This window comes from Crotalus tigris, unplaced genomic scaffold, assembly GCF_016545835.1.
Source record: "Crotalus tigris isolate CLP2741 ecotype Arizona unplaced genomic scaffold, ASM1654583v1 scf7180000019170.200965, whole genome shotgun sequence".
Lineage (NCBI taxonomy): Eukaryota > Metazoa > Chordata > Lepidosauria > Squamata > Viperidae > Crotalus > Crotalus tigris.
Window position 1 is genome coordinate 82,211 of NW_024097411.1, and position 15,622 is coordinate 97,832.

General features: G+C 37.0%; 1 protein-coding gene across 1 annotated transcript in view; it reads left to right on the top strand.

The window, feature by feature from the left end:
* VWDE (von Willebrand factor D and EGF domains) overlaps nucleotides 1-15,622 on the top strand; it is a gene marked incomplete at its 3' end in the record, with an annotated part of 157,307 nt that overhangs the window by 45,256 nt on the left and 96,429 nt on the right. Inside the window, exons 10-14 of the mRNA XM_039360249.1 lie at nucleotides 2,827-2,962; nucleotides 4,727-4,944; nucleotides 6,693-6,766; nucleotides 10,044-10,320; nucleotides 11,534-11,748. Coding sequence (XP_039216183.1) covers nucleotides 2,827-2,962; nucleotides 4,727-4,944; nucleotides 6,693-6,766; nucleotides 10,044-10,320; nucleotides 11,534-11,748 — 920 coding nt within the window. The remainder of the gene's footprint in view (nucleotides 1-2,826; nucleotides 2,963-4,726; nucleotides 4,945-6,692; nucleotides 6,767-10,043; nucleotides 10,321-11,533; nucleotides 11,749-15,622) is intronic.

Below are 15,622 nucleotides of genomic sequence, written 5' to 3' on the forward strand. Positions count from 1 at the left end.
ATGCGTCATGCGAAACTGCGCCCACCCCATTGCCAGCAATGGGGAAAAAGTCCTGATACGTCATGTGACATCACGTGATGTCGCGAGTTTGACATGCCTGCTTTAGTCAATAGATAATTTTAGTCAGATGTCTTGATGAATGGTCAAATCATCATATTCATGTTCATGTAAATTGCTTTTCCATCCATTTCAACATTCAAAGTAGAATAACAGACAAGCAACATGACCAGCTAATTAATGTAATATACACTCCAGCACATTTTAATTAACATTTTCTTTTCACTACTAGCACTACAGTGCACTAAACCAATCGGTTCCATGCTGTTAGTTAATAGAATTTTTCAAAGGTTTTTCTCCCCTTTCTGCAACAGAAAAAAGAAACAATTACCCAACTATACCTGAAAATTATTTTGTAATTACTAAAGATGTTCAAAAGCAAAAGATAGCACTTGGAAATTAAGTGAATGTCTATTTAATAAGCAGTTACAGTGGCTAATTTGACTGAATGGTTTAGAGCTTAGTAGAAATCTCAGGATGCCCCCAAAATAACAATTTCACCTCATCTTGTGAAGGCAATGATCCAAAATCTTGTTAACTTGCCAAGATACCAATAAGAGCAAGCAAAAGAGTAAAGGCACAAAGAAAAAAAGAACAGCAAACCTTTTTCCCAGTGAAAATTGATATGCAAAGACAAAGAAAATGAAAGGCACAGGAATGTCAGAAAAAAAATCATTAATTCTTTAATCTACAACCCATATATATATATATATATATATATATATATATATATGTTTCTGTGTAAGTGTATGTATGTGTGTGTATGTGTGTGTGTATGTATGTATGTGTATATGTACCATATATGCTGGCGTACAAGGTGACCCGGCGTATAAGACGACCCCCGTCTTTGCCGCCGAGTCGCATTCCTAGAACGTCGTCTTATACGCCAGAAACTACCAGTATTTCCGGCGTATAAGATGACTCAGTGTATAAGATGACCCCTGTCTTTGGCGCCGAGTTTAACGCTTGCGGAAGTTGCCTTATACACCAGCATATACGGTATATGTATATACGTGTGTGTATATATATATATACACGCAGTGCACACATTGAAGAACATAAGAACTCAGTCAAAAAAGAGGAACCAACTTCTTCCCTAGTCCAACACCTTAAAATCACAGGACATGAAATTGACTTTAAAAAGACCAGAACTATCGCCAAAACTGAACATTCTAATAACAGAATAATCAGAGAAGCCATCGAGATAGAAAAACGCCCACACAGCATGAACAAACGAGATGATATCTCCCGCTTACCAGCCATTTGGATACCCGCCCTTATTGACAAACGACTCCCTAACACAAAAAATGACACCAGACCCACACTCACAAAAACCACACAGAATGTCACCACCACACATCCACACAAAAAGCAAACCCAAAGCCACACCGATGATGAGGCACGACCACAAACCAGAAGCCAGACCACAGCTGCATCATTAGCCACTTTAAACCCCTCCAATCCATACATGAAGCAAACTGACACCCACCATGAAGATGAGGCACGACCATGAATGCAAAGCCAAAAAATAGCAATGAAGTTCACCATTTTAAACCCCCCTGCAACTCAGACTAACCTGAGCACAACAAAGCCCCCACCCAAACAGAACACTCCCCCAGCCAATCAGAGTACAGCCAATCCCCAGCCAATCAGAACACAACCAACCCCCCAGCTAATCAGAGCACAGCCAAGCTCTCATCCAATAAGTTCATACCCCCACTGGCAGTTAAAAGGAGGAAACAACTACAATCACACATTGCTCCTAGAAGCACGAAGCCGAAAGCACCAGCCTGAAGATGACGAATGAGACTTCGTCGAAACGTCGCCAAGACACTTCCAATTTTACGTGGGAGAAAACCCAAATAACCAAAGACCTACACACACACACACACACACACACACACACACACACACACACACACATATATATATATATATATATATATATATATATATATATATACACACACACATACATACATACATACATTTTATATCTTTAAATATATATAAACAAATGTTCTTGAACATGTTGTTCTGCCTCATTTTAAATGTGATAGCATTGGAGTATAATAAAAATGTTCCACAATGAAATATGACTTTAGATCAAATAGTTGTTCCTGTGGAATAGATTTTATTTTTAAAATCCCATGAAATATATTTGACTCCAATACATGAATATTGCCTGGGAGAAAGTCTGCTAATTTTAACTGTGTTCAGTTTAGTTTAATTTTCCTCCCTCCTTCCCAGTCTTATATGTCTCAAGTCCTTTCTAATTTTCAGAAATAAAACAATTTTCCCCTAACAATACAACAAAAAGATCTTCAGTAGGAAATCACTGTGAAACTTATTTAGCTAATCATCTATCAATATAAATTCAGGGCACTATACAGAATAAAGGTATAATATGCTGAAAAGAACATTTTTCAAGAATGTATTTTATCTTCAGACTTTTTTCTTCCAAATGATCATCAACTTTACTTGTTAGGTGCTAAGGCTGATCTTAGTATGGTTGAACTGATGCTATTAGGATGCTCTTAGAATTACTCTTGAGTCCCCCAGTATGTTTCTGTTTCTTGACTGTCTTTCTTACTTAAGAGCTACTGTCATTCATAACACCTTCTTCCTCTCTTCATGGTTTCAAAGCTCTGCTTCCCAGACCAAAAAAAAAAAAAAGGTCATCTTTAAATAAGAAGCCATTTCCCATGAGAAGAGATTAGGGGTTGATATGAGCCTAGCCCAAGACTGATAACCTGTCTTTATTTCCAGTTTGTACCAGACTCTTTACAAATTGCAGAGGATGGAAAGGAACATATTTTGACAATCTTAAGTACCATTCCTATTATATGTTTGGCCCAGGATGACATCTGTAAAATTACTTTACAGCTAAGTACTCAGATTTCCAGTAAGTACCTTATGTCAGTTAGCATATAACCCACCACATTTTTGTCCATTTTTCCTGAAGTCACTATACCTGTAATGAATCTAGAAGCAGAGGGAGGGTAAAATGCTTCAGAAGTAAAATATGTTCCGTAGCCATAATGCCAAACAGATGAGGGAAAAAAATGTCATGCATTGAGTGGTATAGTAAATTAATCAATTTATTCATTTTATTAACATTAAAAGTTAGTGTTCATGAAAGCTAATATAGAATTTTTATATTAGGTTTTATAGAGATGGTGTGGTTGAAATGTACATTGAAATAGAAAAAATGGGTCCAAAAATCTCAATGTAATGATACTTTATGTTAGTGTTAGTTTAGCTTTGAAAAATAACTTTTTCTCATACTTAGTTTGTGATTAATCTTTTTTTTTTTTGTGGCTGACAAAGAGTTAGTCGGAAACTAGTATAGCTATTTCAAGCTCTTTAACTCTCATCAACTAGTCATATCCTCTGGGATTCAAACCTGGGCAGCTTGCATGTTAGGCAGTTGTATTAATCTTCTTTGTCAGCCATGAAAATTTTGAATTTACAGTATTCATAATATGTGACGTCTGCCTGCAAAACATGCTCCTAGATTGGAGCAAAATGCAGAAGTGACTGATTTATCCTGTACTTGGTAGACTCGGTGCTCCAGCCAACACGCACGCACACATGCACGCGCGCGCGCACACACACACACCACACACACACTTGAATAAAGCATACCTATATAGATTTTCTGTTTTAGAACTCAGATCCTAAATATGTGGCTCAGTTCTGTTTTCCTTAATTACTGTGAAGTAATAAATAATATGTTTAGGTATAAGAGCTCACACATTCTCTTCCTCAATGGCTATGCCCAAAGATAAATGGCTTTTTTATCTGCATCTTTCACTTGATTTGCCTCTTGCCCTAATTTAACACTGGAAAGAACCAGCCTCAGAGACTGGAAAAAAGAAAGTGGGGATAGGTTTTCACTTTTTTTGCTCTAAGCATGAGGCAACTGAAGAATCCACTGTTTTCTGGGACATCTACCCAATGGATAGAGCTAAAAATCACGGATCCAGAACTATGGCATATAGCTCTAGAAATCATCTTTACATAGGAAACCATAAAATCCTATGTTTAAATGGAAACATTTTCATGTATTGAAATAATAAAGGAGAATATTTCAATACATATAGGGTTGACATGAGGTGCTCTCTGAGCTTGGTTGTTTTCTTGCGGATGTTGGGGAAAGCAAACAAGCTCAGAGAGAACCAAGGACTCCTCGTGCATTGAAATACTTTATTAATTTATTTGGTAAACTGTATTGTGAATCCTTGGGAACCTCTATTTCAGGGGTGTCAAACTTGCAACATCACGTGACGTGATGTGATGTATTGTGACTTTTTTTCCATTGCCGGCAATGGGGTGGGCGTGGTTTTAGCATGACGCATCCAGCCCGTGGGCCAGCAGTTTGACATCCCTGCTCTATTTGGTATGGGGATAGACATAGATATTTTAAAATAGATAAATTCATATTGCTGAGATAGATAGATGTATTTGGTCTTTATTGATGTTTTTCATTTTCTGCATAATAGTCTGTTTCTGTTTCAAAATGATCATGTGCTGTATAGCAAGAATTATTTTTACCACACAGAGAAGATCATCCAACATCATTTATCTAACAGAAAAATAAAAACTAGTAACTTCTTGACAACATTATAAATTTATCCAATATGTTTTTATGCTTTTTTTTTTATAGCTAACTTGTTAGAAAGGAGACCGAACATAGCCCTTTCAGCATGCCACGTGGATCTGGAACAAAGGCCCTGCCAAGAAAGCAGCTGTGCAAGAGCAACACTTGCTGTAAAAGCTGTGAATGACTTTGTAGAAAATGGAAACTTTATCAGTTATATCACAGCTAAGCCATTTCAGCCAAGTAAATCTCTGTGGCGTGATTATAAACCGATGGATGTCAAGGTAGGCTAAAGCAACAACCAAGAGGTTTTCACAGCATGTTGTAAAAAAAAAAAGAAAAGAAAAGAAACAACAACACAGAGCACTCCTTCCCAGTCATCTTTGTTTATGTTTACCTTTATTATTCTTTTGTCTAGTTCCAAATTTGGAAACTAATCAATCTTTTAAAAGATTAACAAACCAATCCTAATAGAGATTTTAAAAAATGTACAGAAGTCAGTTTCTTCATCATTAGAAAAAGAACCATTTTTGAGAAAGAAAGAATTTTTATATGAGGGTTGGATTTCAATAATTTATATTGGCTCCAATTTGGTTCTGCTTGGATTCAGTGACATTGGATGAGGTTGCAAATATTTCACGTGCTTCAGTCATAAAGTGTTTATTTGGTTCTGGAAAAGGAAACTACAAACAGTTCCATAATTTCAAATATATCAAAGTAAAGTCCTCTTATACCAGCATAAAATTCAGAAGAAATGCAGCAGAATTTATTTGAAAATAATTGTCTTTACCTCTTGTGTTATGGGGAAAGTTTCATGACTGTAACCCAAACCAAACAATTTGTTATTCATGAGTAAAGAATATAGTTTTTATGAATCATGATATAAAATAACCTGAGCAGAACTCCTCATCTTAATGAATGTGCAAATAGTATTTAGGATGTTATCTATAAGGAATTCTGTTTGTTCTGTGTCACCAGCCATTCCATCCTTTGCTTTCAAAATCTGCTCAAGAAAATCACGCAGATCTTTCAGGAGAAAGGAGAAGTGTTTGTAGGCAGTGTTCAGTAAATGAATAGCATTGAAAGGAGTCCTTATTTTATCCCCAGATTCCATCTTATTTGAGATTATACACATACATACAAACATACCATACTGTTGTTTTTTGAGGTAAGCAGTGTTATCCAGAATGCAAAATAGCAGTAAGAATTGTAAGGCAAGAAATTAAAGGCATGAGGGAAGGGGGGAAATAAGGGAAATACCACTAAATCTTGGGATCTCATTAACTCCATATTAACTTCATCCAACCATAATTTTGGAACTCCCCTTCCTCTTGACCTATTCCTCACCCCCCTCCTCCTCCTCCTCCTCCTCCTCCTCCTCTTCCCCAAACTTCCTCAAACTATGCATTTATATATCCAATTTCTAGGCCATCTAACTGCAAAAGCAAGCCACAAGATTTTTTTTATGAATTCACAAAATTAAAAACTGGAAAAAGAGCTTGCACAATCATCCTAAGTTAACAATAAAGGTTAATATAGTGAGGTCCAAACCAATCTCCAGGGGATGCTGTCTCAGAAAGCAGATATTGCAGCAAAGAAGGCCCACTCCCTTGCTCCTGCTACATAACAATGCTTAATTTATAGTACACAAAGCAAGCCAATTTTGACTGATTGCACAGGGAGATACTACAGGAGACAGATGGACTCTTGTATCACTAGTCCCTATGGCATGCAGGGCTTTAATGCTTTGAATTAGACTTAAAAGTTTACCAATAACCAGTGCAACTCATATAACAAATATATTGTACAGGCATAGCATTATATTCCCCATCACTACTTCTTAAATACAGAGTTCAAAAATAAGTAATTGGAATTCTAATAATAACCACAATCTAGCATACTTGTACTATGTTAAATCTGATTTGAATTCACCTGTAATCAAATGCAACCCAACTTTGGTGAGTCAATATTAAGAGCAATGCTGGAATCCTACCTCAAAGACCATATGAATTCCATTTCTCATTTTAACTAGGTCACAGTTCAAGACATCCCTGCAGGTTACTGCTACTCTTTCACAGATCCACACATAATCACATTTGATGGACGGTGAGTATTTTTTCAAGAAATTATGTAGATTCTCCTGTAACCATCTGGGAGGAGGTTTCGTGGTGTCCAAAGCAGAACATCTAGATTCAGTCATAGTTTTGTTCCATATAGTATCAACCTAGTGAACTCTCAAGTTTCCTCTTTCCGCTATGTATTCAAAATGGATAGTGAAACATTTATACACACACGCACACACACACAGACATACCCATACATATATATGTATACATATATAATAAAATCTAGAAATAAGTCAATCACCAAGAGAAATAATAAAAGATTGCACCACGATGATTGCACCATGATGGACCAACAACCCCACGGAATTCCATGGGGTGGTGAAATAGATGGATGTGGCTTGGTAACTCGGTCCCGCCGAAGGAGAATGGACCTCCAGACCATGGATTGTAACACCCAGTATGATCGGGCCAACATTGAGCCGGACAACCCCCCCCCACGGATTCTGCCTACCCGCCCCGTGTGTGATCATCAGCGCTGCGGAGCTCCCCCGAATGACAGAGTGAGGAAGCGAAGTATTGTGGCCCGCCCCTGTTGGAGGGAGGTGGACGAGCCCTGGAGGTTGCATCGGGATACCCCCTGCAACCAGCGAACTGTCAGGAATGAACTCGTTAAGTCACCGACGATGGGAGATTGGAAGAACCAACTTGGATGCCGGAGCAGACATGACTTGTGGGACCGATGGAGGGGGGGGGAGATGTGGTGCCGACGTCCCTCCATGACATTGCTAGTACGAGCCCTAACACTCCCGGACAGAATACGAACATTGTATTGGCAGCCAGCTAGTTAGAACGGGGTTCTTTCCTGATGAGTGGAGACAGACGGGAGGTTGGTTTATGACGCATAGAACAACATTGTGCCATTACCCATGCAAGAAGGGGGAAAGGTAGTATTAATGATATGGGACAGACAACTATTGAGGATAGTGAGGTGGAGAATAAGAAGGATGATGGCACACCCGGATTAATAATGGTTGGCCTCAACGACGAGTGAAAGGGAGAGCTTCCCCCTCGGCTTGTGTACAGCGGGGCGAGGGAGGAGGGAGACAATCAGCATGTGAGGGGAAAGGAATCTCTTTCAGCCTCAGGACTAATGAGAAAAATACTTATGGCTGGACGAAGGAAATGGGACATAATGACGTATGTAAAACATCTAAGGCACGGCATAACCAGCTGAGCCCGTTAACATGTTCTAGAAGCCGGATGCAGGCTATTAACATCTTATAAAAAGCATATCCCCAGCGCCTACCTTTTAGAACCCTGATGATGTTGGATGAATCCCAATGAAAGCTCGGTTATTAAAAACTCTTTTATTATTTCTCTTGGTGATCGACTTATTTCTAGATTTTATTATGAATGTACCCAAGAGTCAAGTTTTTGGTCTTATATCTGATATATACATATATACACATATACACATAAATACATACATACATATGTGTGTATGTATATATGTATACGTATATATGTATGGGTATGTCTGTATGGTGTGTGTATAAAATGTTTATATATGTGTTATATATGCATATGAGTAGATATATACTTTGTTTTGAGAGCAGGCAACATAATTTCATTTTTAATGTATGCCAGTGTGCTCATAGTAAGAAAATGACAATAAAGCTTCTCGCCTCGCCTCGCCTCGCCTTGCCTTATCATGCCTTACCTTACCTTTTCTTACCTTATCTTATCTTGTCTTCTTAGCCTAGCATAGCCTAGCATAGCCTATCTTAACGTAGTGGATTTTTTAAAAAATCCAATTGATTTTTTGATATATGAATATTCCCTTGCCTATCTTATTGTAGTGGATTTTTTAAAAAATCCAATTGATTTTTTGATATATGAATATTCCCTTGCCAAGTGTTTTGCAGAATCCAAAGAAGCAAAAAAAAAAAAAAAAAAAAAGACCGCTAGTAAAAACCAAGGGGAAAATTTTCTGTATAGTCAATAAATTATTTTGAAAATAAAATATTTCTAAAACAAAAATCTTATTAGCAATTTGTATGAAAGTTGGTTCAAAATGATAGAAATAAAAACTTTTTTCATAGCTCAGAATGAATTTGGATTTATTTTGGGTGCTTTTGTCAGCAGAGCAACCGGTAGTATTAAACCATGACATGCTAGCAAACAATAATCTAAAGCATATTTATTTCAAAAAGTTCCATTAATTGCAGGAGAGATTTCCAACCAACTATATTAAGGTAACATTGCAACCTTCTAAAGGAATAAGATTTCTCTGCCTCAATTATTCTTTGTACGATCATGAAATTTTATTGGACAGTCATGTGCAAAATTAATTTGTAGTAACACCTGTCAGTAGTGGTTGAGTATAAGTGTAGCAGCTATTAGAATGGGATATGGCCTTCAGTAACAACCAAATCAGTTCCACTCTGGGACACTGAAGCTCATTTGTAAGGTCAAGTTGAGTATATAACTGTTACATGGTCATCCTATGGGTCTGAAGAAGACACACTATTTTGAAGTTCATCTCTGGATAGGGAGTTGGATCTGCAGTCCCAGTAGGTAAGTGCAGAATCTGGCACAATGGGGGCACTGGAAGTCCATTGTTATAGTAACAATGGATGGTATTCTGTGGCACCATTCAGTTTTCTGTCAGTTTTAGGTAGCATCTACAGTATCTTCAAACCTGGTGGAAACTTCAGAGTAAAGGAGTCACCAGAGGATTCTGTCAGCAGCTACAGCTTCTAGTTCCTATACCTCATACACCAGTTGAAAATACAATAATTTATAGCAGAGGTATATTAAATAATGACTCTCTGTCTAGATAAATAGGATTCTGTTGAAGCTCTAATTTTTCCTATGAAATCTTCACTCAGCAATTGTAGATCATACAAAAGTTGGTAATTAGTCACCAAACACACTATTTGAGCATTGATTTTGCTTTCAAGCATATTAAGCCATAAAACACCCAGTTACAACTAAAATGTGTTTATTAAGGCATAGAGGTGAAGATATATTCCCCTTTACTTTTGTCAGATGTTTATCTGCCTTGTCCATGTCTGTTGTCATAGCAGCAGAGCAGCTCATATGAATTCTTATACATTCCTAGTTAATAACTTCATTGGAGCGTTTTAGGTTACTGATAGTGATGAAAAAGTGTTTCCTCATGAAATGTTTACTGTCTGTCCCCTCTGAGATCGACTACCAGACTGAATTAATTAAAGAATCTTGTTAAGAGTAAAAAATGTGCAAACCAAAACAGATATACAGCATTCTGTAACTTCTCCCTTTTGATTGCTTAGGCATTACAGTAACTACATGATTGGAACTTTTGTCTTATACAAGAGCCTTAGCCGTCTATTTGAGGTGCATGTACGTCAGTGGGACTGTGACAGCCACCATACTGCCATTGCCTGTAACTGTGCTGTTGTTGCACTAGAAGATAGTGATATTGTTATTGTTGACATGTGCAACAGGCAATTTCTGGAAACCAAATCTCAGGTGATAATACAAAACATCAGAGCCTCATCACAACAAAATGTCAAAATCATGAAGTCCTATGGAGGAAAAAAAATCACTGTATGTATATCACCTTTATTTTCTACACTATTACTAATGGAGAACAAAATGTGTAAATGGAAATCAAAGAATGAGGTGTTTTTCAAAACTTCAAAGTGGTATAGTTCTACTATTCTTTGTTTAGCCATTGATCACTCACTATTAGGTATCTTAAACAATGCACACTGATGTTAATTCTGCACACCAATGATTTGTTATAGACTTGAATATTACTGTTAGGGTCAGAAGACTGGTTTGAATTGTTTCATCAGTCAAAAATGTATGGAATAATAATAAGCTATCCTATGCCTCATTCAGGTAGTCAAAAATGGGAGAATTAGACTAGAAAAAAAAATCCAAATGTACATTGGGGCACTACTACTGTATAGAGATTATCCAGCCCAGAAATCTGGATCCGATGAGTACAATCTGCACAGCTTTAATGTCTAGTAATTTACTAACCAGCTAGTAAAAAAGGCTGGAAAACTGTCTTTGTTTATTTTTACTTTTAGTGGAGAGGGTATTATTGTTTTTTATTCTTTATCTTGACCAGAGTCACTGAAAGTGACTGGGCAGCCATATAAAATAAACAAATATGGGAAATAGATACATCCAGTGATGGGATTCAGTCAGTTCACACCACTTTGGCAGAACCGGTAGCTAATTTTTTGTTGCCCAGGCGCAGAATGGACTTCCAGAAACGGCATCCACATAGAAAACCAGTTGTTCACATGTTTGAATCCCACCACTGGATACATCCATAAAAATTAGGAGATTGGAGGCTAAAACATATAAGGAACAGTTGCTGGAATTGGGTATGTCTAGTTTAATGAAGAGAAGGACGAGGGGGGACATGATAGCAGTGTTCCAATATCTCAGGGGTTGCCACAAAGAAGAGGGAGTGAAGCTATTCTCCAAAGCGCTGAAGGCAGGACAAGAAGCAACGGATGGAAACTAATCAATGAGAGAAGCAACCTAGAACTAAGGAGAAACTTCCTGACAGTTAAAACAATTAACCCGTGGAACAACCTGCCCCCAGAAGCGATGAATGCTCCAACACTGAAAGTTTTTAAGAAGAGACTGGACAGCCATTTGTCCGAAATGGTATAGGGTTTCCTGCCTGAGCAGAGGGTTGGACTAGATGACTCCAAGGTCCCTTCCAACTTTATTGTTGTTGTTGTGATGATGATGATGATGATGATGTTTCGATTCACTTGGTTTTTCTGTTTTCCAGATCTTGTTCCATTCAGGAGCCTTTGTTCGAGCTGATCTTAATGACTGGGGAATGAGTTTGACAGTAAGGGCACCGAGTAGTGATTTTAACAGGACCAGAGGTTTGTGTGGCACTTTTGACAGAAATAGTCAGAATGACTTCCACAGGGCTGATGGGAGCTCTTTATTTTCTCACCAGAATAGCACAACTGAGGAGAACTTCATAGAAGCCTGGAGGTAAGATTTTAAGCAGCAAGGGATATACTAAAAACATGAACCATAATAATAATAATAATAATAATAATAATAATAATAATAATAATAATAATAATAATAATAATAATAATAGTAATAATAATGTTGGTAAGTCTATATATAATAGTAAAGTTGGAAGTCTATATAAACTCCATAGCTTGCTTTTGCAGTGATCTACACAAGAGTTCTGTCCTGCCTTGACAAAAGTACAAGCCGGGATCTTCAGAATATATCACTAAAAATGTGTTTTAATCTACAGTATGAACTTTGGAATCTTGATGGAAGATGTCTATCCTATTATATGCCTCTTTCAGTTAAGTTAAGCTTAGACTTTACCAAGCACATTTAACATTTTTGAAATAGATTACCAAATTTATCTGAGGGCTTAATGTCTTCTTTGAGTCCTGATGTCTTTAAATCATTCTCTCTGCCCTCCCCCCAAATATAATTCTGTTACATGTTCTAATTAGCAAAAATCATATCAAACATTTATTCAGTTTACCTATAATTGCACACTTATATATGATCATTTATTGCATTTATTTATCAAAACTTGGATCTTTTGGATCATTAAAGTAGTTTCAGCATGAAATATATTCTTCCTAGTAATTACTCAATAGTTCATGCTTGTATTTAACAAATGCTTGAGAAAATGTCATCATAAATCAGAAATCATGAAGTATTCAGGTATCAAACATACTTATCAATATATTTTCCTGTGATTGATGGACATAGATAAAATTGTGCTTCCAATATTTATGCATTGTCCTCTATCATATTTTTGTTGCTTTCTGGAGATCTGCCTGCCTAAAACACAAGGAACCTATAATTCCAGCATTCTTCATTTTATATCCCTCCCTGAGTTTCTAGTTACCAAAATCAAGTATTAGTATTTACCAGTCAGGGTAGGAATGTAAAATGCTGTCTATCAAATTAGCTGACTTTTTCATCTTTCTGAATTTTTTTGTTTTGTTTTGTTTTGTTTTATTGGTCTGTCACCAAATGCCTTTCCTAGAATATTTTTTGTTCGAGTCACTTATATTCTCATCCAGATAACTTGCAAGTAGTGCTTCCTATATCTCAGCATTTTTTATGCATATATGTATCTCCACTATTAGATGCTAGTAGAATTTACATTCAGAAAAAGATGGGAGACATATTGTTGCAATTTCACAAATCTATGTGAATATAAAATTCCAAGACTTTGGCCAAAGCACTGCATATCTCTTCCATCCAAAATCCCACTGCCTCTCTTTTTTTGCAGAAAAAGAGAGTGGGAGGGGGATACCTCAATTCAAAAAGAGGCTAAGAACTATAGGGCTAAGATCCTCTATCTTTGCTGAAGAATAACATATAGATCAGGTGTATCCAACCTTTTGGCTTGCCTGACCCACGTTAACTAATGATGTTTATGTGCCTTGGGCTACATATAAAATATATAATATAGGGTGTGTATGTATGTGTGTGTGTGTGTGTGTGTGTGTGTGTGTTATAAATAATGTTACAGTTTATGATCTTGCAGGGTTGCATTATTACATGTAAAGGGCCACATGTGGTCTATGGTCTGCAGGCTGGACATGTCTGGTTTAGATGGTGACAAGGAAGGGGATTTGGAAGGAGACTGCAATTCCCTGACATAGGAAGGGGAGATTTGCACCCTGGTAACACTTGAATTTATATTTAATTGATCATCATAGCTTTATTAATGCTGCTTTTCAGCTATGCAATGCATGCCATTTATTTCTTGTCACTTCTGATGCTGCAAATATGTGCAGAAGGGCCTCTCCTAGTGACCTTAAAGTATGGACAATAACTTACAGGAGTTCCTGACAGTTCTGAATCCCTACAGCCCATTTGCTAATTCAGCAAAGTGTCAGAAGAATAATTTGGGGTTCCAGCTCAAGCCCCAGTTGCACAATAACAAATCAAAATGGAATCCAGACACGTTGTGAGGAAAGGAGATTTATTTATTCTAGAAAGAGGTTTGCCTGTGGGAGGTAGCTATAGAGAAAATGATGTACAAAAGGGCAGGTTTATAGGGAGCTTGTCCTTGATGTGGGTCTTGAGGGATGTGGATGTGTGTACATGCTGGTTCTAGTGTGATATTTGAAGGGCATGGGCATGTAGAAGTACATGTCACCTGTGTTGTTTATTCTGGTGAGCATGTGGTTCTGCTGAGAGTTTTAATTAACTCTAGTTGTGTTTACAGACCTTTTTCTTTGATGTGTGGATTAAGTCTGGGTAACTTATTTGGGAGTTCGATGAAGTTGGAGGAAAAGATTTTCTCCATTTTGCTATTTTTATTGATTAATTTATTTTCAACTTGACTGTTAATTATCTAGCAAAGATGGGATTTTCAGTCCATTGTGGAGTCTGTTCATATTTAAGGGAAGATGGAGATGGTATGAGGGATAAAATATATTTTGATATAAAATTTCCCACAAAGGATACTGAATTTCAATCCTCAACTGAGGCTCCTGGCTAGTAAATTCCTATATAGTGGAATACATTCCTAAGGCTTTTGAAATGAGTAAAGAGCTATTTTTAATCTCCCTAAAATTATACTGAAATATTTTTTTCTAACTTGTAGAACCATATTTTTATATTTATTTGTTTGTTTGTTTATATCACATTTTATTATTTTTATACTTAAAGTGGCAAGCATAATACAGTACTGTTTCCTCTTCTTAATTTCCCCTTTCCTTGTGAAGTGGGTCGGGCTGAGAAACAGTGACTAATCCAAAACCACTCTGCTGGGCTAGAACTCACAGTCTTATGCTTTTTCATCTGGTGCCTTAACCACAAGAGCAAACTGGGTCTCAAAGAACTTTGAAGTTTGATAGTATAGAATTATTGTATTTTCTCTCAAAGCTAAAATAAGCATAATTCATTAACTCTTCAATAAAAGAGAGACAGAGACAGAGAGACAAAAAGTATACAACTTGCATACCTGTCAAGTTATGTTTATAACTTTACATGCAAAGCCTTCACATCATACGTTATGAGTTAGAATGAAATAGAAAGGAAGATACATCATCCAATTGGAGCTCTTGAGTAACAATGTAATGAAATTAACTATACTCTGTCTTTTGATACAAATGTTCATTCATTAGGCCTGATTTGTACAATATGGATTTGGTGAATTTTAAGTTCAGTCCACCCAAGGGCACTTTCAAAGGAAACACAGTGAATGGCTCCAAGTGTGAAATATATCATTTTCAAATCTTGCTAATGAAGATATGTTACATTCCTTTCAGCCAATATAAGTTTTAGAATTGTCATAGGTATGGAAAAAGAAATGAAAACTGATTTAATATGCTTCTGTGCAGCTACACCTTTCCCCTCAAATCATCTAAAGCAGTTTGGAATGCCACCTGAATATCTACAAAGCTGTGTTATATTCTCTCAATGTTTCCTCATGTTGACCAATGGTAGTGTTTTAAAAAAATAGTTCAATGGTGCTTTCCCCTCTACCACTTCGGTCACCACATTTGTTTTTCATCATGATAAAAAAGAGCCCAATAGGGCATGTGAATGGGGTGGGGCATCAGCAAATCTGCTTCTTGTAGAGGATAAGGGAAGTCAGCAAGGTATGATAGTATTGTTTCTACAGGAGGGAATGGGGAGACCTAGGAGCTAAGAAATCTAGGTTGCAAAATGCAGATCCTGCAGATCTTACATCTCAAAATCTTCATAATATTTCCTCTGGAACAAGAGCAAAATTGATTGTTGACTGATTCAGCTTTGCAGGATCTACAGGTTTCAGAGCATTGTGAGATCACAGAGATGTGGAATGGATCATGAATCATTATGTTATCTACACGTGCAAAGGGCCTTAGAAGGTCGTTGTGAAGAT